The following is a 24,528-nucleotide window of genomic DNA, read 5'->3' on the forward strand; positions in this document are numbered from 1 at the left end:
AAACAAAAACACCATCATGAGACAGTCGGCCTGAGTATCTCTAGGGCAGAGGAAAGCACCTCCACCACTGCACTCCATCTGAGCATCACCAACACCAGGGAAGGCAACTTCGCTGTTGATGAGACTATCACCAACACTGGGGACGAGAGCCAGGCCAACACATCTTCAGAAGCCTCTCCGGTTTCATCATCTCTGGATTCCTGCATTGAGTTCCTCCTGCCAGAGATTAATCAGAGGATGATGCCAACAGCCAACGATGTGGTAGCCAGTGATGGGGCCCCAGTAGTTCCGAGTCAACATTTTGAAGATAACCATTAGGAAGATCATAGTCCAAATTCCCTGTCCACATGTCCTTAACCCTATTTGACCAGGCACTGGCAGGATAACCAAAGGTTACAGTAAGCAGTTTCCTTGAGGATGACAATGTGTTCTGGACGCCATCATCACCACTGTTGATATGAACCTGTTTTTATGTTGCCCTATCCAGGTCCTTCTGCTGTGGTGGAAGAAGAGGAGTGACAGACAGAGAGACACGCAGTAAACAACAACAACAGACAGAACCACTGTGGTTTACATCAGCCACATTTATATTTACAAGCATACATACATTTTTGGGGGGTTCATTATTCATGTTTCGTAAGCTAAACATCTAATCTTCAGTCCTTCCACGTCTCAGAAAGGCATGTTTGAAAGCATTGTAAGAAATACTGGTATGGAAACATTTTGAGAATTCCAAATGTATTGATTACATCACTTCTTTATTGCTCTGTACATATAAAACAATACAACTATGAACATGTGTCAAATAAAAACAAACAAAACGTGTTCACTTAATACTTACTTCTGTTTCTGAGGAGCATCATGCAGTAACAGTGTCATACATAAAACCCAGTGTTTAGTGGGCTGCAGTCAGAACAGGAAGTAGGAAGAGGTAGACAGGAAGTCAAGCAGGGAATTGGGGGGGGGCAAACGTAAGCACGCTAACAGCTATTATTCTGATAAACAAACTGATTAAAAGGTTAAGAAAATAAAGATGCTCTTTCTTTAGTCAAGCTCTGAATTATTTTTCAACAAACAGAGGTGTGCTTCAGATGGGTTCAAACTGGGAAATATGTGGCGTCATCAGTGAGGCATATCAGCCATATGACAGTTTAACACACGGTGCATCCCAATCAATAAATGGTGTCGGCTGGTGACACCATAGAAATGAGTAGGGATCTTTATAGATGGCATATTGTCTTAGCAAAGTAATATTGATCATCTCAAATGTACATCCTAAAGTGTAAAAAACAAAAGAAAGCAACAAGAAAAAAGATTGAAACGAAACCTTGAACGGGTTCATTGTGATGGCATTCAGCCGGTCTCTCTCTGCCACAGACAGAGGAAGACAGAGCCATGACATCAGGCTCCAAATAAATACCCTCTAGAAATAAGAGTAACATCCAATCCTCGTCTGTCTGTTACCCTATTATTTCATAGGGTGAAGAGGGTAAGGGGGAGCTTTTCCAGTTTGACAAAAATCAGCGCACATCTAAAATAAAACCCTATTCCCATACAGTGCACTACTTGTGGCCAGAGCCAAGGCAGTGTATTTATGGGGAATAGGGTATGATTTGAGATGTGCCCCGCTCCCGCTTCATACAGCAATAGCCGGTTGCGAATCCTCCTCCACCTCCACCTCGCTCCCCTCCACCTGGATCTCAGAGTTCACTTGTCCCTCTGCTGACACCTGCAGTACCCGGATCTCAACACCCGCTTCCTTCAGTCTCTCTATGTCCTCCTCACACATCTCGGTCACCTCCCCATCCACCAACATGGCTGTTTCCACCAATGCTACCACACCTACGGGCTCCACGGTAACATGCTCCACGCTTATCCCGTCCTCTAGTAGAAGAGTCTCCCTCTTGCCTCCCTTCCCCTCCCTGGTCACATCCTCTTGCGTTGTAGTGGCGGCAATGACCAGTTCCTGGGTTATCAGCTTGTCGTCTGTGACGCCGTGCAGGTCGCGGAGATGTCGGCGGAGGTCGTCGGGCTGGGTGAACCAGAGGTCACACATGGTGCAATGGTTAGGCTTTTCTCCCGTGTGTGTCGTCAGGTGGTCTTTAAACAGCTCCCAGCTGTTGAACACACTGCTGCACACCTGGGGAGGGGGGGGAAGAGGTCCTTTTACAATCCAGCATATACCCTACTCAGGGTTAGATGGGTAATTTTGACTCCTTATAAATCAGGAAAAAACAAAAGCGTTCTCTGCACCTGACATTCGTAGAGTTTCTTGCGTCCCTTCTTGGCCCCGGCGCCGTTCTGACAGGCAGCCATGTGACATTTCAATGTGCTGTTCCTGGCAAAGCGCTCATGGCAGTCTGGACACGCAAACGGTTTCTCACCTACACACACAAGGGATAAACTACTTATTACATCCACTGCATAACACAGGAGATCCTATTAAGGTGGTCTGATTTATATTCACCTCACAAGAACAGGTCACTCACTCATCAATGCACAATCAAAGATGACACTCAGAGAGAAGAAAGGTGTTGTTGATGCTATGTTTTAGTCTGCCTCGAAACTACAAATGCACATCAGCTATACAAAACACTAGGAACACCTTCAACAGAACAGCCTCAATTTCGTCAGAGCATGGACTCTACAAAGTCCATGCCAGGGATGCTGGCCCATGATGACTCCAATGCTTCCCACAGTTGTGTCAAGTTGCCTGGACGTCCTTTGGGTGGTGGACCATTCTTGATACACACGGAAGACTGTTGAGTGTGAGAAACCCAGCAGTGTTGCAGTTCTTGACACAAACCAGTGTGCCTGGCACCTACTACCATAAGCCGTTCAAAGACACACATCTTTTGTCTTGCCTATTCACCCTCTAAAAAGGCACACATCCACAATCCATGTCTCAAGGTTTAAACATCCTTCTTTAACCCTTTTACTCCCCTTAATCTACACTGATTGAAGTGGATTTAACAGGTGACATTAATAAGGAATCATAGCTTTCACCTGGATATCTATCTGGTCAGTCTATCATGGAAAGAGCAGGTGTTCCTAATGTTTTGTACACTCAGTGTATAGTTAACCCAGGCACTTCTACAAATATGAACCCCTGAATTAATCCCTCTTGGTTTGATAACTCTTACCAGTGTGCTTTCGTAAGTGCTCCTTGAAGTGTCCAAAGTGGTCAAACTGCTTGTCACAGTACTCGCACACGTGTGTCTTCTTCTTCTGGGACTGGCTGCGCGACAGCTCCTCCGCCTCATAATGTAACGTGTTCAGGTGCTGTTTAAGCGCCCCCTCCCGCGTGTACGCCTTCCCGCAGTGGCAACACGCATGAGGCTTGTCCAGCGCGGCCATGTGGGCGCGCATGTGCTGTTTAAGATGATAGTAGAGGCGGAAGCTGCGGTCACATTTGTTGCAGCGGAACATTTTGTCCAGCTGAGAGATCTGGACCTCGACCATCTCCAGACTCTCGAGAGTCTTGGGAGGTGTCACCGTCTCCTCCTGATACACCATCTCCTGGATCACACACACACACACCAACCATGATGTATGGATGCATTGAGATGAAAGGATGACTTGTATTGAGAAAGATTGGAAACGTCAACAAAATATATTCTTATATATATAATTGTTTTTTTGTTTTGAATCAAGGTTGGTCACGGTCCTTCCAAGTGTGTGGTTTTTACATGTGCAACAGAGAAACAGAGTGCCTTGTTTACCTCCTTCAGTCCTTCCTTCTTCAGGACGTGCAGCGTTAGCCCCCCTTGCTGGTACTTGCTGGTAATGTCAGCAAGCAGAGCCAGGGCAGAGTCATCCGAGACTGCCTGGGTGTTCCGAGCAGCGTCCACCACCTCCTCCAGCCCCGTCTCCTCCACCTCAATGGTACCCTCTCCGATCTCCACCTCAATCTCCACCTGCAAGGACAGACTTGGGTCAGCACAGCAATACATATCAGGAGGAAAGGACAGATGATGAAGAGGATGATGAGGATCATTTGGGACACTTTTTTGCACTTCATGCGATTTTATGTTACAACAACTACAAACATAATGTGCCATTGTAGATCTCCAACCTGCTCCCCCTCCACTGAGGGAAGAATCTCAGATATCTTCCGCTTCTTGGCCTTGCTATTCCCCGCCACCAGAGTCTGGGATAGCTGGAAGAGGGTGCCATCACCCAACCTATGGAGAAAGAGAGAGAGAAAGGGTTATATTCATTCAAAGTACTTTACATTCCAACAGATACCATTAAACAAGACTAGAAACCAACACCACACAAAAAGGGGGCTAGCCTTCAGAAAGTGTTCACACCCCTTGACTTTTTCCACTTTGTTGTGTTAGAGCCTGAATGTAAAATGTTTCATTTTTGTTTATTGAATGTTTAAAACATATAATATACTCGCAGTCAAGCCACTCAACAACTACATCACATTAGTAATCTAACAGACTCCCATCCAGAATGACACACAGAAGCAACCAGGGCCAACACCCTGGTCAAGGGCATTATTATTATGTCGACAGATCTACCACAAGGTCAAAAAACGGGGACCAGAAACAGCGATCCATCAACCAACAACCCAAGATCCCTCCCCACAGTTCCTCAAGAGCAGCCCCTCAACCATCTGAGACCCCCTCCCCCCAGTAAAAAAAATATATTTCAAAAAATCCCATTCCCATTCCCCATCCCCAAGACCCCCCCCCCATGCTCCAACAACCAACAAAATATATTTTTTTAAAGAGGAAGACAAAGCAAAACAGAAAACAACAATGCAAAAAACAACAAAGACATCAAGGACAACAAAAATCATGACCACAGGGCCAACTGAATATGTTTGAGTGCATACATGGCACTATTTACCTGTGTGTGTGTATGTGTATGTGTATGTGTATGTGCACATTTGAATGAGAGTGTGTGTATATGCACGTGTACAAACACCTGCACGGCATCAGCCTCAGGCAAACCCGGCATTAGCTGTAAAAACACTGTCCCTCGGTGTCATTCAAGCAAACTTTTTGTTTTATACTTTTATCTTTGACCATCATTCTATACCCCACCCAACAACTCCACTCCCACTTGTCTCCAATTCCACATCCCAACCCTCAGCTTCCCTCAGCCCATCCCACCTGTCTCCAGTTCCACATCCCAACCCTCAGCTTCCCTCAGCCCATCCCACCTGTCTCCAGTTCCACATCCCAACCCTCAGCTTCCCTCAGCCCATCCCACCTGTCTCCAGTTCCACATCCCAACCCTCAGCTTCCCTCAGCCCATCCCACCTGTCCCAGTTCCACATCCCAACCCTCAGCTCCCTCAGCCCACCCCACCTGTCTCCAGTTCCACATCCCAACCCTCAGCTTCCCTCAGCCCATCCCACCTATCTCCAGTTCCACATCCCAACCCTCAGCTTCCCTCAGCCCATCCCACCTATCTCCAGTTCCACATCCCAACCCTCAGCTTCCCTCAGCCCATCCCACCTATCTCCAGTTCCACATCCCAACCCTCAGCTTCCCTCAGCCCATCCCACCCATCTCCAGTTCCACATCCCAACCCTCAGCTTCCCTCTCAGCTCCATCCACACCCAACCCTCATCTCCAGTTCCACTCCCAACCCTCAGCTTCCCTCAGCCCATCCCACCTTCTCCAGTTCCACATCCCAACCCTCAGCTTCCCTCAGCCCATCCCACCTATCTCCAGTTCCACATCCCAACCCTCAGCTTCCTCAGCCCATCCCACCTATCTCCAGTTCCACATCCCAACCCTCAGCTTCCCTCAGCCCATCCCACCTATCTCCAGTTCCACATCCCAACCCTCAGCTTCCCTCAGCCCATCCCACCTATCTCCAGTTCCACATCCCAACCCTCAGCTTCCCTCAGCCCATCCCACCCATCTCCAGTTCCACATCCCAACCCTCAGCTTCCCTCAGCCCATCCCACCCATCTCCAGTTCCACATCCCAACCCTCAGCTTCCCTCTCAGAAATCCCAATAATGTCCCCAGAACACATCCCAACCCTCAGCTTCCCTCAGCCCATCCCACCTCTCTCTGCTGGCCACACTATTTGGATTTCTACACACCACACATCTTTCAACTATGCTGTGATGTTTAACATAGAAATTCTAATCTAAATCTAATTGAATCCACAGACTGCGAGTTGAAGATAAATACTTTTACTAAGAGTATTAGTATATTATTAATTGACTGACCCGGTCTCTCCAGATCTCCCAACAGTAAAACTCAGCAAAAAAATAGTCCCTAACCCTCTGATCCAACAGGTCTCAGACTTTCTCAATTGGATTGAGATCCGGGCTCTTCGCTGGCCATGGCAGAACACTGACATTCCTGTCTTGCAGGAAATCATGCACAGACCGAGCAGTATGGCTGGTTGCATCGTCATGCTGGAGGGTCATGTCAAGATGAGCCTGCAGGAAGGGTACCACATGAGGGAGGAGGATGTCTTCCCTGTAACGTACAGTGTTGAGATTGCCTGCAATGACAACAAGCTCAGTCCCATGATGCTGTGACACACCACCCCAGACCATGACGGACCCTCCACCTCCAAATCGATCCTGCTCCAGAGTACAGGCCTCTGTGTAATACTCATTCCTTTGTCGATAAACGCAAATCCGACAATCACCCCTGGTGAGACAAAACCGCGACTCGCCAGTGAAGAGTGCTTTTTGACAGTCCTGTCTGGTCCAGCGACGGTGGGTTTGTGCCCATAGGTGACATGGTTGCTGGTGATGTCTGATGAGGACCTGCCTTACACCAGGCCTACAAGCCCTCAGTCCAGCCTCTCTCAGCCTACTGCGTACAGTCTAAGCACTGATGGACGGATTGTGCGTTCCTGGTGTAACTCGGACAGTTGTTGTTGCCATTCTGTACCTGTCCCGCAGGTGTGATGTTCGGATGTACCGATCCTGTGCAGGAGTTGTTACACGTGGACAGCCACTGCGAGGACTATCAGCTGTCCATCCTGTTAGTGCCGTCTTAGGCATCTCACAGTACAGACATTGCAATTTATTGTCCTGGCCACATCTGCAGTCCTCATGCCTCCTTGCAGCATGTATAAGGCACGTTCACGCAGATGAGCAGGGGCACTGGGCATCTTTCTTTTAGTGTTTTTCAGAGTCAGTAGAAAGGCCTCTTTAGTGTCCTAAGTTTTCATAACTCTGACCTTAATTGCCTACCCTCTGTAAGCTGTTAATGTCTTAACGACCGTTCCACAGGTGCATGTTCATTAATTTTTTATGGGTCATTGAACAATCATGGGAAACAGTGTTTAAACCCTTTACAATGAAGATCTGTGAAGTTATTTGGATTTGTACAAATTATCTTTGAAAGACTGGGTCCTGAAAAAATGGTTCCCAAAAGTGGCTCCCAAAAGTTAATTTTTTTACGAAGTCTATTTCTAGGGTAAATTTTAGATCAATGTTCTGCATTTTCAGCCATTCCTGAACCAAATGGCCTATTGATTCTGTATCCTCACAAAAAATCTGCAGAGCTTCGATGATTGAATGGCACATTATATAACATTCTGAAAAGCACAAAGTCTTGAATCTTGCGTCATTATTTTATATATATATATATATATATATATATATATATATATATATATATATAGTGCCTTGCGAAAGTATTCGGCCCCCTTGAACTTTGCGACCTTTTGCCACATTTCAGGCTTCAAACAAAGATAAAGATATAAAACTGTAATTTTTTGTGAAGAATCAAAAATTGGGCTGTAATGGAATCGGTACATCATAAATCTCTTCCCAACTATTTTTCAATCTGTATTCAGCTGTCAACATCCTTGGTCCTCAAATGAAACTGGTATATTTTCCTAATTACAACATTCAGATTTTGTAATCTTTGATTGAGCAGATCTTGTTAAAAAATCTGATAACTCCATGAAAGACATAACTCTACCATAACAATTTACAAACAAAATACCCTTTTCAAAACATCTTTCCCATAAATACAGGAATCTTATCAACCAGCACATTTGAGTTCAGCCATAATATTTATTGCATTCAAAATTTATTAAAATTCCATTATGTGTTTCTATCTGACACAATACCTTCTTAAAGTGTTTGGTGTGTTTGGCTTAGAAACTTTAACAACTTTTTATGGATAAAAAAAATGCTGATTTGTCTTGCCACTCTCAATAAGATTTTGAATCCCTGATTGTTGTCCTATGGACAGAGTCTCCTCAGTGGGAGATATAAAACTGTAATTTTTTTGTGAAGAATCAACAACAAGTGCACAATCATGAAGTGGAACGACATTTATTGGATATTTCAAACTTTTTGAACAAATCAAAAACTGAAACATTGGGCGTGCAAAATTATTCAGCCCCCATAAGTTAATACTTTGTAGCGCCACCTTTTGCTGCGATTACAACTGTAAGTCGCTTGGGGTATGTCTCTATCAGTTTTGCACGTCGAGAGACTGAAATTTTTTCCCATTCCTCCTTGCAAAACAGCTCGAGCTCAGTGAGGTTGGATGGAGAGCATTTGTGAACAGCAGTTTTCAGTTCTTTCCACAGATTCTCAATTGGATTCAGGTCTGGACTTTGACTTGGCCATTCTAACACCTGGATATGTTTATTTTTGAACCATTCCATTGTAGATTTTGATTTATGTTTTGGATCATTGTCTTGTTGGAAGACAAATCTCTGTCCCAGTCTCAGGTCTTTTGCAGACTCCATCAGGTTTTCTTCCAGAATGGTCCTGTATTTGGCTCCAACCATCTTCCCATCAATTTATTTTAACCATCTTCCCTGTCCTTGCTGAAGAAAAGCAGGTCCAAACCATGATGCTGCCACCACCATGTTTGACAGTGGGGTGTTCAGGGTGATGAGCTGTGTTGCTTTTACGCCAAACATAACGTTTTGCATTGTTGCCAAAAAGTTCCATTTTGGTTTCATCTGACCAGAGCACCTTCTTCCACATGTTTGGTATGTCTACCAGGTGGCTTGTGGCAAACTTCAGTGTGTCAAATCGGAGGGCATGCTTGTCCAGTCCTCTGGCAGTCTCTATGGGGGTGCCACAGGGTTCAATTCTCGGGCCGACTCTTTTCTCTGTATATATCAATGATGTTGCTCTTGCTGCAGGCAATTCCCTGATCCATCTCTACGCAGACGACACCATTCTATATACTTCCGGCCCGTCCTTGGACACTGTGCTATCTAACCTCCAAATGAGCTTCAATGCCATACAACACTGCTTCCGTGGCCTCCAAATGCTCTTAAATGCTAGTAAAATCAAATGCATGCTTTTCAACCGCTCGCTGCCTGCACCCGCACGCCTGACAAGCATCACCACCCTGGATGGTTCCGACCTTGAATATGTGGACATCTATAAGTACCTAGGTGTCTGGCTAGACTGTAAACTCTCCTTCCAGACTCATATCAAACATCTCCAAACGAAAATCAAATCGAGAGTCGGCTTTCTATTCCGCAACAAAGCCTCCTTCACTCACGCCGCCAAACTTACCCTAGTAAAACTGACTATCCTACCGATCTTCGGCGATGTCATCTACAAAATAGCTTCCAACACTCTACTCAGCAACCTGGATGCAGTTTATCACAGTGCCATCCGTTTTGTCACTAAAGCACCTTATACCACCCACCACTGCGACCTGTATGCTCTAGTCGGCTGGCCCTCGCTACATATTCGTAGCCAGACCCACTGGCTCCAGGTCATCTACAAGTCCATGCTAGGTAAAGCTCCGCCTTATCTCAGTTCACTGGTCACGATGGCAACACCCACCCGTAGCACGCGCTCCAGCAGGTGTATCTCACTGATCACCCTAAAGCCAACACCTCATTTGGCCGCCTTATCCTTCCAGTTCTCTGCTGCCTGTGACTGGAACGAATTGCAAAAATTGCTGAAGTTGGAGACTTTTATCTCCCTCACCAACTTCAAACATCTGCTATCTGAGCAGCTAACCGATCGCTGCAGCTGTACATAGTCTATCGGTAAATAGCCCACCCATTTTTACCTACCCGATCCCCATACTGTTTTTATTTATTTACTTTTCTGCTCTTTTGCACACCAATATCTCTACCTGTACATGACCATCTGATCATTTATCACTCCAGTGTTAATCTGCTAAATTGTAATTATTCGCCTACCTCCTCATGCCTTTTGCATACAATGTATATAGACTCTCTTTTTTCTACTGTGTTATTGACTTGTTAATTGTTTACTCCATGTGTAACTCTGTGTTGTCTGTTCACACTGCTATGCTTTATCTTGGCCAGGTCGCAGTTGCAAATGAGAACTTGTTCTCAACTAGCCTACCTGGTTAAATAAAGGTGAACTAAAAAAAATAAAAAATAAGTGAACCCCAAATCAATGTAGTTCTCATCATATTTGCGCCTCTTCGATGATCCAATGACCCTGTCTGTTGTTCGGTGCTTTCCTGGGTAAGAGGTCAGTAGCTCTTCGGCTGTATCAGATTCACAACTATCAGTGTCCATGTTAGCTGGGCTAACAACAAATGTAGAATTACTGATGCTAGCATTGGATGTGCTCGTTGAAGGAGAACAACTTCTGTTGTCGATAGGTGCAGGTGTAGTTCTGCTGGTAGTAGCAGGTCTACCAGTAGAGCTGATACACGTCTCTGGTATGTGTGACTTTTAACCATTTATGCATCTTCGAGCAAACTGAAATGAGCAGCAGCTACGTTTGGCTACATATGGACCGTTAGCGGAATTCTCACAGAAGAGTAACGGTTAACGTGATTGGATGTTAATTTTTATTTTTTTTACCCCTTTTTCTCCCCAATTTCGTGGTATCCAATTGTTTAGTAGCTACTATCTTGTCTCATCGCTACAACTCCCGTACGGGCTCGGGAGAGACGAAGGTTTAAAGTCATGCGTCCTCCGATACACAACCCAACCAAGCCGCACTGCTTCTTAACACAGCGCCATCCAACCCGGAAGCCAGCCGCACCAATGTGTCGGAGGAAACACTGTGCACCTGGCAACCTTGGTTAGTGCGCACTGCGCCCGGCCCGCCACAGGAGTCGCTGGTGCGCCATGAGACAAGGATTTCCCTACCGGCCAAACCCTCCCTAACCCGGACGACGCTAGGCCAATTGTGCGTCACTCCACGGACCTCCCGGTCGCGGCCGGTTACAACAGAGCCTGGGCGCGAAACCAGTCTCTGGTGGCGCAGCTGGCTGGATGTTAATTATTTGACTAGGCTACCTGTATTTGACATGTGTTGTTAATTCGCTGAACACTAGCTGGTTTAATTTAATTTTTGGCAGTGAAACGAGGCTAATCAGGCGAGAAAAAAATCATGGACATGGACAATCATTGGACATTTCGTCACGTTATAGTGGACGCGCTTCGTGACTTTGGAATTGTTTACCAAACGCGCTAACCAAAGTAGCTAATTGGACATACATTATAACGGACATTTTCGAACAAATCATGTATTTATTGTGGACCTGGGATTCCTAGGACTGCATTCTGATGAAGTTCATCAAAGGTAAGGAAACATTTATCATGTATTTTCTGGTTTCTGTTGACTCCAACATGGCGGCTAATTTGGCTAATGTTCTGAGCTCCGTCTCAGATTATTTCATGGGTTGCTTTTTCCGTAAACTTTTTTTGAAAGGAGAGGTATATCTATAATTCCATGTGTATAACTTGTATTATCATCTACATTTATGATGAGAATTTCTGTTGAAACGATGTGGCTATGCAAAATCACTTGATGTTTTTGGAACTAGTGAATCTAATACGCCAATGTAAACTCAGATTTTTTTTATTTAAATATGAACTTTATCAAACAAAACATGCATGTATTGTATAACATGAAGTCCTATGAGTGTCATCTGATGAAGATAATTCAAGGTTAGTGATTCATTTTATCTGTATTTCTGCTTTTTGTGAATGCTGTATTTCGCTGGAAAATGGCTGTGCTTATTGTGGTTTGGTGGAGACCTAACATAATCGTTTGTAGTGCTTTTGCTGAAAAGCATATTTGAAATCTGACATTTTGGTGCGATTAACAACAAGATTACCTTTAAAATTATAGAAAACACATGTATGTTTTAGGAATTGTAATTATGAGATTTCCGTGGTTTGAATTTGGTGCCCTCTATTTTCACTGGTAGTTGTCATATAGATCCCGTTAACGTAAATCACATTTTTATTTGGAGTACCCCCGATGGCATTGTGCGTACCCCTGGAAATTCCAGTTTGGGAATACCTGCTCTAACACAACAAAATGTGGAATAAGTCAAGAGGTATGAATACTTTCTGAAGGCACCGTAAGTAGTAAGGGACTATATTAGTAGTAAGGGGGTCCAGATGTTATAATGGCCGTCCAACCTGTTGTTGAGGGCCTTGATGGCCTCCTGCATCTGGAGGTACTCTGCTGCCTTCCACACGTCGTTGACCTCCTCTGGCCCACTGACAGCCAGCGTAGCTGTGTACGTAAATTCCATCAGCTGGCGGAAAGCTGAGTTACTCACTCCTGCACAACACAGGGGATTGATGGGTACATTGGGTTATTGTGTGATAGTCTTATAGTTATTGTCAGAAGTGGATGTAGGCCTTGTTTTGTTTCTCAGGGTCTATAGCGCTATCGTTTATTTTCTTGATTGATGACAGACATACATCAGTGGATGCATCAGTGGTTCAGCAGTACATACCTTCAATCTCCACTAGTGGCTCCTGTGTGAAGTCCTGGAAGAACTTGTGGAAGAACTGACTGCACGCTGCTAACACTGCCTTATGGGCCCTGAACTGGTGTCCTACAGACCAGAGGTAAGATGAACGCATGAACGGTACAGCACATAATAGAATACTTCATACAATGTGGGCATTTTTCCTTAACACAAGGATATTAACCTACACGGCTGAAACAAGGCTGTTTTTGTATTAACAAAATATATAATTCACTTTTAGTTGACAAGCCAAAGCTGCACCTTCACTTTCTGCAATTCAACAAACATCACTGAGGATGAGCTTACCATCTACTATGAGAGTGATGTCTGTGAACTGGTCCAGCTGTCTCTGTTCATTCAGTTTGTCCAGCATGACTTTATAATGGTCTGGGAACTGACTACCACACCCCTCACCTTTATCTGCCATGGCTCAGCCCCTCACCTGCACACAAGGAAGAAATCCATGTAGAGATAACACACAGTTCACATCACCAGTAATGACAGACTATATGGACTCAGTGTACAATTACATCTGGGCAAACAAGTTAAACATGAACAACATGCTCACAGCATATTGATGCACAGACAGTAATGTGATTTTAACATAGATTTAAATATAATGTTATCATTGGGCATTCTGCAGCTTTTATTAATATTTATAGTACCGGTGAAAAGTTTGGACACCTACTTATTCCAGGGATTTTCCTTTATTTTTTTACAATGTAGAATAATAGTTAAGATATCATAACCTTTTGGTAGGCCGTCATTGTAAGTAAGAAATTGTTCTTAACTGCCTAGTAAAATAAATAAAATAATAAAATGCTAAGAGTGTGCAAAGCTGTCATCAAGGCTAAGGGTGGCTACTTTGAATAATCTCAAATGTATTTGGATTTGTTTAATAATTTTTGGGATACTACATGATTCCATATGTATTATTTCATAGTTTTGATGTCTTCACTATTATTTTACAATGTAGAATATAGTAAAATAAGGAAAAATCCTTGAATAAGTAGGTGTCCAAACTTTTGACTGGTACTGTATATTTTCATCTTTATCTGCTAATTTGGGCAATATGTGGGAAATAGCTGTTTATCGTATGTTTGTGTTCGCAACAAATTGGACCGACAGTATTTAAAATTTTTCTTCATGAAATATGATAACGTTCGAGGCAGGAAAATCGCGTCAACCTCATGTGTTACCCAATAGAATGTTACCGATGCAAAGAGAAGACGTCGAATTCAGCCAATCATGCGTTTGACAGCAGTGTGATTGGCATCAAGTTGACCAATTGAAAATAGCAGACAATGCTAACGGTAGCTAGCATGCTTAGCTGCAGCAGAAGGCCTCGGGCTATAATTGAGGGCCGTAAAATCAAACTTAACGATATATTTAATCAGAATGTTTACCTAATAACACCAACGCCAAATACATACTGGGTTATAAGAAGCAGCGAACAATCCAGTTAACGTTCGCCAACAAGTTACAGAAGCTAATCCTTTCAAATAGGCCCGTAAAGGCTCTCCCCATTTCGAGTTTGACCATCGCCAGTACGTCATCAAATCGCGCATTAAAATACACTTTTTCCTGAGACATTTCCTAATTTAGACATAATTTGCCTGAAATATTTCACATCATACATCTGAAAACATACCTCAAGTTACGTTCTGCCGCTTTATTAAGTTATTTTTGCGTATAGCTCTTTCCCGACACTTGCAGCGTTGCTCTTCTCTCGTTCGTCTAAAAAGGGCGGTCGCTCAGTCGGGCCTCAGATTCCCAGCAGTCACTGCAAACTCCAGAAGACGCCGAGGAGCGTTACTAGGCAACAGATGGTTGTCTCCCGTTCGGTTTATCGAAACCCTGGCCCCTGGTTTGGTTCTCGGGTCCAGTTACATTTCGGTACTCAGCCCCTTCCCCCTTTTTTGATATAGACAATTTATTTCATTCTTCATATTCAACACAAAACAACCATACAGTACACCAAAATATACAGAAACACACCAAAATACAATGGAGAGAATGTTTTGTTTTGTTCGTTTTTTCTGCTAATAGGTGACAGGCTATTTCATGGCCATGATACTATTTTATGTGCTTTTAATGAACAACAACACTCTTTCCCATATCTTTTGTGAGTCTGTCTGTATTATTTTCTCCAGTCTGTGCTAACATGATTTCATGTCATGTTGTTTTAATCAACATATTCATCCATTCCATAAAACATTGGATTATTAAAGATTTTCCAATACCTGAGGACCAGTCTTAATTAACACTGACACAATACCAAAGCATAATATATTACATTATGTTAGGCTACGTCGCGTTCACATGCTAATCAGAACTAGTAAACTGACATTTTCGACTTGTTAACTGCTTATAAACGTGCTGCGTACACAACCAGTTAACAAGTCAGATATTTTCTAGTTTCCTAGTTCCGACGAGAACACAGCATAAACCCCTCTCTTTTCCATCCTGTCACCCACAGGGTTTCCCAAACTCGGTCCTGGGCCCTCCCCTGTTCGCACGTTTTGTTTTTTTCCCTAGCGCTATACGGCTGATTCAAATAATAAAAGCTTGATGATGAGTTGGTTATTTGAGTCAGCTGTGTAGTGCTAGGGCGAAACCCAAAACGTGCACCCAGGGGGGGGGGGCCCCAGGACCGAGTTTGGGAAACTTAACAGATAATGGGCTTGTTTGAGTGGTCAGGGTGAAGCAACCGACTGCAGATGAAAGTCATTGGGTTCAATTCCCTACTCAACAAATTTGATGCAGTCTATCACAGTGCAATCTGTTTTGTCACCAAAGCTCCATATACTACCCACCATTGCGACCTGTACGCTCTCGTTGGCTGGCCCTTGCTTCATACTCGTCGCCAAACCCACTAGCTCCATGTCATCTACAAGACCCTGCTAGGTAAAGTCCCCCCTTATCTCAGCTCGCTGGTCACCATAGCATCACCCACCTGTAGCACGCTCTCCAGCATGTATATCTCTCTGGTCACCCCCAAAACCAATTCTTCCTTTGGCCACCTCTCCTTCCAGTTCTCTGATGCCAATGACTGGAATGAACTACAAAAATCTCTGAAACTGGAAACACTTATCTCCCTCACTAGCTTTAAGCACCAGCTGTCAGAGCAGCTCACAGATTACTGCACCTGTACATATAATAATTAATAATATAATAATAATAATTATATATATAATTATAATAATAAATAATATTATATATAATAATAAATAATACACCTATAATTTAGCCCAAACAACTACCTCTGTATTTATTTTATTTATTTATTTATTTTGCTCCTTTGCACCCCATTATTTTTATTTCTACTTTGCACATTATTCCACTGCAAATCTACCATTCCAGTGTTTTACTTGCTATATTGTATTTACTTTGCCACGGTGCTGCCATCCTGTTAGAAGGTAACAGATTATTTTATTACAATGGTTAAATTGGATTTTCATTGTGTTCAATGGTGTTATTTGCCCCCTAGTGGCGCTTTCTGGTACTTAGAAAGACCACGCAAACAGGAAGTACAGAATTTGTTTTGCACGCATAGAAACAGCTACAAACAACGCTACGGTGCAGGTCTTTCAATGTAGTTATTTCTTGTCACGCTTCAGCCTTGGAAAAATATTTGTTTGTAAGTTCGATTCAAGCATTTAGCTAATGATGATAATCTTGTTATTGATAGAGTTGCTTACATATTAATGTTGGTTGCATTTACTCACAAATTGCAATGCCTTTAATGTATGTCGTTAGCTGTATTACTTTGCTCATGCGTCATGCAAACGAATTGTAAAATATACAATACTGTAGTTTTGTTACTGTTTCTAGTGTAATATGCTTTGTTATTCTACATAGATGGTTATACATTATTAGAGTAATGAAAGGAGCCAATTACCATATGGTTAACAATTAGCTATATGGTTTGGCATCATGCCAGATGCATGGTACCTTAGCTTAGCACGTGCTTTGTATTTATGCAACTTCAAATGTTTAATGTACAGCTACAGTATGTCGGTGTGAATTGAATACTAAAGTATATTCTTTTCTGTATTTTGCAGTTTTACAACATAAACGTTTTCAATATATTCATTCAAGAAAAGTCACGCCTTGGGAGTTTTATTGAAGACTTAGTTGTTAGCTATCTGTCTAGTTTTGCATGGGAACGCAACTCAAGGGCAGAATAGCCACCATGGCCTTTCTTTTGCCTTTACCTCCCTTATCTCACCTCATTTGCTCACATCGTATATAGACTTGTTTATACTGTATTATTGACTGTATGTTTGTTTTACTCCATGTGTAACTGTGTCGTTGTATGTGTCGAACTGCTTTGTTTTATCTTGGCCAGGTCGCAATTGTAAATGAAAACTTGTTCTCAACTTGCCTACCTGGTTAAATAAAGGTGAAATAAAAAATAAATAAATAAATAAAAAGTTGAAGAGTGAAGTTGGGGGAGGTGCATCTGCTACAGCTGAAAGTCAGACACTGATGTGGTTTTCCAACAGCATTAAGGCTCAGTGCAACATGGCAGTGTTGCCATTGTTTGTAAAGTTTTGCTTTACACACTCCAACCAACCCCCATATCTCACACTCATAAATTAATACAGTGCCTTGCGAAAGTATTCGGCCCCCTTGAACTTTGCGACCTTTTGCCACATTTCAGGCTTCAAACATAATATATATAAAACTGTATTTTTTTGTGAAGAATCAACAACAAGTGGGACACAATCATGAAGTGGAATGACATTTATTGGATATTTCAAACTATTTTAACAAATCAAAAACTGAAACATTGGGCGTGCAAAATTATTCAGCCCCTTTACTTTCAGTGCAGCAAACTCTCTCCAGAAGTTCAGTGAGGATCTCTGAATGATCCAATGTTGACCTAAATGACTAATGATGATAAATACAATCCACCTGTGTGTAATCAAGTCTCCGTATAAATGCACCTGCACTGTGATAGTCTCAGAGGTCCGTTAAAAGCGCAGAGAGCATCATGAAGAACAAGGAACACACCAGGCAGGTCCAAGATTGAGACTGTTGTGAAGAAGTTTAAAGCCGGATTTGGATACAAAAAGATTTCCCAAGCTTTAAACATCCCAAGGAGCACTGTGCAAGCGATAATATTGAAATGGAAGGAGTACCAGACCACTGCAAATCTACCAAGACCTGGCCGTCCCTCTAAACTATCAGCTCATACAAGGAGAAGACTGATCAGAGATGCAGCCAAGAGGCCAATGATCACTCTGGTGAACTGCAGAGATCTACAGCTGAGGTGGGAGACTCTGTCCATAGGACAACAATCAGTCATATATTGCACAAATATGGCCTTTATGGAAGAGTGGCAAGAAGAAAGCCATTTCTTAAAGATATCCATAAAAAGTGTTGTTTAAAGTTTGCCACAAGCCACCTGGGAGACACACCAAACATGTGGAAGAAGGTGCTCTGGTCAGATGAAACCAAAATGTAACTTTTTGGCAACAATGCAAAACGTTATGTTTGGCGTAAAAGCAACACAGCTCATAACCCTGAACACACCATCCCCACTGTCAAACATGGTGGTGGCAGCATCATGGTTTGGGCCTGCTTTTCTTCAGCAGGGACAGGGAAGATGGTTAAAATTGATGGGAAGATGGATGGAGCCAAATACAGGACCATTCTGGAAGAAAACCTGATGGATTCTGCAAAAGACCTGAGACTGGGACGGAGATTTGTCTTCCAACAAGACAATGATCCAAAACATAAAGCAAAATCTACAATGGAATGGTTCAAAAATAAACATATCCAGGTGTTAGAATGACCAAGTCAAAGTCCAGACCTGAATCCAATCGAGAATCTGTGGAAAGAACTGAAAACTGCTGTTCACAAATGCTCTCCATCCAACCTCACTGAGCTCGAGCTGTTTTGCAAGGAGGAATGGGAAAAAATTTCAGTCTCTCGATGTGCAAAACTGATAGAGACATACCCCAAGCGACTTACAGCTGTAATCGCAGCAAAAGGTGGCGCTACAAAGTATTAACTTAAGGGGGCTGAATAATTTTGCACGCCCAATTTTTCAGTTTTTGATTTGTTCAAAAAGTTTGAAATATCCAATAAATGTCGTTCCACTTCATGATTGTGTCCCACTTGTTGTTGATTCTTCACAAAAAATACAGTTTTATATCTTTATGTTTGAAACCTGAAATGTGGCAAAAGGTCGCAAAGTTCAAGGGGGCCGAATACTTTCGCAAGGCACTGTATATGTGTGTATATTCAGTGTACTACATTGTACTATCAATTGGGGTGAGAAAGCCTCAAATATCACATTTATTTGTGTAATGACCGATGCTGAGTCGAGAAGCAGGTAAGGGAGTCAACATTTAATTAGGTACAGACACGGAACAAGACAGGAACAGGGCCAGCACACCGGTATACAAAGACAGACGACAATCAATGCAGCAGCGGGGAACAGAGTTGGGGAACCGACAAATATAGGGTAGGTAATAAACAGGTGATTGTGTCCAGGTGAGTCCAATAATACGCTTGCAGGGTGACGGGGGAAGGCAGGTGTGAGTAATGATGGTGACAGGAGTGCCCTTGAGCACCAGAGAGGAAGAGCGGGAGCAGGCTTGACAGTACCCCCCCCCCCCCTTCTAGGGTCGCCACCCGGCATCCCACCTGGGCGAGCCTGACGGGCCGGCCGAGGCACGGGCGCTGGACAAGCCGGCTGGGCGTGCATTCCCGACGAATCGGCAGAGGCATGAGAGCCTCTCGAAGTTGGCTGAGGCATAGGAGCCTGACAATCTGGCTGAGGCATGAAGGCCTGTCAATCCTGCTGAGGCTTGGGAGCCCAATGATCTGGCAGAGGCGTAGCAGGAGTGCGTAATGCTGAGGAGCCTAATGCCCTTAAGCGCCAGAGGGGAAGAGCGGGAGCAGGCGTGACAATTTGTACATATCCACTGTATACTATGAATTGTGGAAAAGTTGCATCACAGATAGAACCAGTGGTGACCCGTCATTCAGGGCAGGTGGGGCAGAGCCTGTTTTGAGCCCCACCTGTTTTGAATGTTATTTAGACATTAATACGTGTCACATATCAGTTTGCAAACAATGCAATAAAATATATATCATTGAGTTAATAAAGCCTCATACAAGCATGGTCTCTTTTTTTCTTTCTTGAGTAAGGAAGCTCCAACATGCAGGTGTTTCAGCCTTGCTCAGTTCTTTCTGTGGTGGTTGGGCAGCCAGGGGAAAATACAGAGAGTAGGAGTTGGTAATGTTCTCAAGATGTGCCGTGATTGGCTCAGTGTTCTGTCACTCATGAGGACACTACGTCACCGCAAAATCTACAGGAGAGCTCAAAAATTCAAGCCCCTTGGGTACTGCCATAGAGATACATTAGAAGAGCCCATCCAAAAAGGCTCAAGGTCATTGGCCACAGATAAAATTACGTCAAATCACGTTATATCTACTATAGCTTTGATTGGACTGATCATGTCAACATCATACTTTCACAATCTTAGCTAGCAAGCAAGACAAGCAGTCATCATCATGACTCATGTTGACAATCTACAGGCAAATCCTTTTCAATCCTTCGTATGAAGATAAATGTTAGATACAACGTATCGGTGCTCATTGGCCATTGGACATAAACATTACACAACAAGTTAGAAAACGCAAATGCAACAATGAGTGGTTTGGAAGGAATCCGTGGCTAACTGCAAGCGTTGCTGTAACGACTCTCTTCTATCTCCTCCTCTGACGAAGAGGTGGAACAAGGATCAGACCAAAATGCAGCGTGATGATGATTCATGATATATTTTAATAAAGAAAAAACTATACATGCAGAAACTACAAAAATAATTAAATGAAATAAAGAAAACCGAAACAGCCCTATCTGGTGCAAACACAAAGACAGGAACAATCACCCACGAAGCACTCAAAGAATATGGCTGCCTAAATATGGTTCCCAATCAGAGACAACGAAAATCACCTGACTCTGATTGAGAACCGTCTCAGGCAGCCATAGACTACGTAGACACCCCACAAAATCCCAAGACAAAAACACACCACAATAACCCATGTCACACCCTGGCCTAACCGAAATAAAATGTATGTAATGTAATAAAGAATAAACATAATATATTTCGACCAGGGCGTGACAGTTGCAAAACAATCACTAGCCTGCAATTCCGTGGAGAGGGTGTGTGGTCCAAGTCTGGGTTTAACGGTCTCTTTTACAAGTTTAAAAGAATAAACATTCAACACCATGTGCCAGAAAAGCTTGCATGCTGTCAATCTATCATGACTTCTATCATGACTTCTGTCGAGTTCAAAACAACTGGAAACTCTGAATGCTCTGAATGGGAAAATAAGTTTTGAACGGTCAACCAACTCGGAATTCCAAGTCAGAAACTCGGGCCTCTTTCTAGATCACTGACCTCGTGATTCAACTTAGTTTTTTCCGAGTTCCCAGTTGTCTCGAAAGCACTATAAATCCAGAGAATGCCCGACTTTGATGACGAAGTTTGATGACAAAATGTTCCCAAAAGGACTGCCTCACCACCTTCCTGTTCAAGTGAGCATAGAACAACAAGGTGAATCCAAAAATATATTTTATGCTGCTGCATAAAGTATGTAATATTTTTAAAATTGATTTCACCTTTATTAAACCAGGTAGGCTAGTTGAGAACAAGTTCTCATTTGCAACTGCGACCTGGCCAAGATAAAGCAAAGCAGTTCGACACATACAACAACACAGAGTTACACATGGAATAAACAAGCATACAATCAATAATACAGTAGGAAAGTCTATATACAGCATGTCCAAATGAGGTAGGATAAGAGAGGTAAGGCAATAAATAGGCCATGGTGGCAAAGTAATTACAATATAGCAATTAAACACTGGAATGGTAGGATGTGCAGAGGATGAATGTGCAAGTTGAGATACTGGTGCGCAAAGGAGCAAGATAAATAAATAAATACAGTATGGGGATGAGGTAGATTGGATGGGCTGTTTACAGACGGGCTATGTACAGGTGCAGTGATCTGTGAGCCGCTCTGACAGCTGGTGCTTATTGCTAGTGAGGGAGGTAAGAGTCTCCAGCTTCAGAGAGTTTTGCAGTTCGTTCCAGTCATTGGCAGTAGAGAACTGGAAGGAGAGGCGGCCAAAGGAAGAATTGGCTTTGGAGGTGACCAGTGAGATATACCTGCTGGGTGCTGCTATGGTGACCAGTGAGCTGAGATAAGGAGGGGCTTTACCTAGCAGAGACTTGTAGATGACCTTGAGCCAGTGGGTTTGGCGACGAGTATGAAGCGAGGGCCTGCCAACGAGAGCGTATAGGTCGCAGTGGTGGGTAGTACATGGGGCTTTGGTGACAAAACGGATGGCACTGTGATAGACTGCATCCAATTTGTTGAGTAGAGTGTTGGAGGCTATTTTGTAACTGACATCGCCGAAGTCAAGAATCGGTAGGATGGTCAGTTTTACGAGGATATGTTTGGCAGCATGAGTGAAGAAGGCTTTGTTGCGAAATAGGAAACCGATTCTAGATTTCATTTTGGATTGGATATGTTTAATGTGAGTCTGGAAGGAGAGTTTACAGTCTAACCAGACACCTAGGTATTTGTAGATGTCCACATATTCTAAGTCAGAACCGTCCAGAGTAGTGATGCTGGATGGGCGGGCAGGTGTGGGCAGGTGTGGGCAGTTGAAGAGCATGCATTTAGTTTTACTTGCAGTAATATACAATAATATGCCAGGGAGATGTGTATACTGTAGCTTAAAATGTATACTCAGTGTATGTTGTGTAGTAAGCTGTTAGTAGTCCCTTTCCCCTCATAATTTAGCCAACTGTTCTGACTTGGTCATGCACATGTAGCCTATAGCCTGTTTTAGAGAAATGTAATCATTGAATATTGTAAAAGCTTTCATTGTCTGCTTATATGCCCCCTTTATTTATCCTACAGTTCTGACTTGGTGTACAGGGAGAATACTATAAGAAAGGCCCATGTTCTGAATTCTGTCGCTGTACATTTCAAAAGTGCTGAACCAATTGACTATGTCCGTCGCAGCTCGCTCATTAATGTCTTAATTGAAAATCTGTGCATCATCCCCTTATGCCTTAGTTTGTACATCTCAATTGTCAGTAGAAACCACATTTGTTTAAGCAAGTCAGCCATAGCAGCTATTTTTTTAAGGCAGTAAATGAGGCTGAATGAACTGTTTCACTGCCAGATAACAGTCAGGTGTAGCAGTGGTAAGGATTCACTTCATGGTGCTGGGGCACCCTTTTTCACCATTATAGTGCAATTAATGTATTTTTTCATGTTGTGTAGTGGTGTTGTTGGCATGCATATAAAATGTTGTTTTTTTTTCCCCCACTAACATTTAAAATCGTCACTGGATAAAACAATACGCCAAATATTTCACCGGATGTATAAGTGTGACGCATCCAATTGGCATTTCTACTCCAAATACTACCAAATATGGGGATGAGAGGAAGCCCAGTGACCGGCAGCGGGAGAAGATGGAGCGAGATGGATTTTGTCCATTATGCACATTTTCACATAAATGAAACATTTGATCTCAACACAGTTTTCTGTTCCCAAAACTAGAATTGGTTATGAACAGAGTGGACTAATTGTGTAGATTTTACCCTTTGCTGAATTTAAAAAAAAAATGGAAAAAAAAAAATGAATGAGCATGGCCTTATTTCTATTGCAGCATATTGGATGATTATCATTCATTTTCTATTCACCCAGTTCAATGTAATAGCAATAGATTTAGGCTACTAATTTTCCCTATACCCATCATGAGTTTGCTACAACCTAGCCTATGAATGAAAGTTTACAACGTAGGTGCACACAGGTTGAGATAAAAAGGTGACAGACAGTGACACATGGACAGACAGTGACACATTCAATACCGCCTTGCACACTCTTGCCTGCATCTAGAGGATACAGGGTGTAATCAGTAGTCCAACAGTTGCAAACGAGAGTTTCTACTGGACAAATTCAGGTATGTTTATCGACATTTTGTTCTGTTTGTATCACATTACAGTTAAGACCCAGATGCAGACAGTGTAGAAGTAACAAAAGTTTGTTACTAATACAGGAGCAGAACGACAGGTCAAGGGCAGGCAGAGGTCAGTAATCCAGATTCAGAACGGCAGGCAGTCTCAGGGTCAGAGCAGGCAGGGGTCAAAACCGGTAAAAACTAGAAAACAGTAACTAGAACAGACAGGAGCAAGGGGAAAACCGCTGGTAGGTATCACAAAACAAAATGAACTGGCAACAGACAAACAGAGAACACAGGTATAAGTACACTGGGGGATAAGGTATTGGAGGATAAATGCTTTGGCGTAATGCTTTGGCAAATATACATTATCCCAGGGGTGCTGGAAGACACAATGTAAGAAACCTAATTTATGTCCCTCTTACTACCCTGAATGCCTCTGCTGATCCTACAGCTATTGTATGCTATAAACCAGAGTTATACTGTTAGCACTGAGGCTGTAATAGGTCTGGGTGTAGCTGGTGCAGAGGAGTCAGGTGCAGGACAACAGAGATGAGAAATACACCTACATTTACTCAAGACTTACAAATACAAGTCGATAATACCGAGCCCACAATACGGACTGTAAATACAACAAACAAACACGCACAAAAACCATGGGGAAAACAGAGGGTTAAATAATGAACATGTAATTGGGGAATTGAAACCAGGTGTGTAAAACAAAGACAAAACAAATGGAAAATGAAAAGTGGATCGGCGATGGCTAGAAGGCCGGTGATGTCGACCGCCGAACGCCACCCGAACAAGGAGAGGGACCGACTTCGGCGGAAGTCGTGACAGAGGCGGT

General features: G+C 43.1%; 1 protein-coding gene across 2 annotated transcripts; it reads right to left on the reverse strand.

Moving 5' to 3' along the window:
* Positions 1-561: 561 nt before the first annotated feature.
* On the reverse strand, positions 562-14,471 carry LOC124035276 (zinc finger protein 131-like). 2 transcript variants are annotated; one of them, XM_046348727.1, is made up of 9 exons: positions 14,334-14,471; positions 12,989-13,124; positions 12,668-12,769; positions 12,345-12,489; positions 4,076-4,184; positions 3,723-3,917; positions 3,144-3,519; positions 2,254-2,384; positions 562-2,140 (listed from the first exon to the last, which is right to left on the reverse strand). In XM_046348727.1, the coding sequence occupies exons 2-9, from the start codon at positions 13,107-13,109 to the stop codon at positions 1,637-1,639; spliced, it is 1,683 nt and encodes a 560-aa protein (XP_046204683.1). In that variant the 5' UTR covers positions 13,110-13,124; positions 14,334-14,471; the 3' UTR covers positions 562-1,636. The 2 variants fall into 2 exon arrangements, with proteins under 2 accessions (XP_046204683.1, XP_046204684.1); XM_046348728.1 differs by lacking the exon at positions 14,334-14,471 and adding an exon at positions 14,089-14,236.
* Positions 14,472-24,528: the final 10,057 nt, after the last annotated feature.

Source organism: Oncorhynchus gorbuscha, linkage group LG05, assembly GCF_021184085.1.
Source record: "Oncorhynchus gorbuscha isolate QuinsamMale2020 ecotype Even-year linkage group LG05, OgorEven_v1.0, whole genome shotgun sequence".
Classification (NCBI taxonomy): domain Eukaryota; kingdom Metazoa; phylum Chordata; class Actinopteri; order Salmoniformes; family Salmonidae; genus Oncorhynchus; species Oncorhynchus gorbuscha.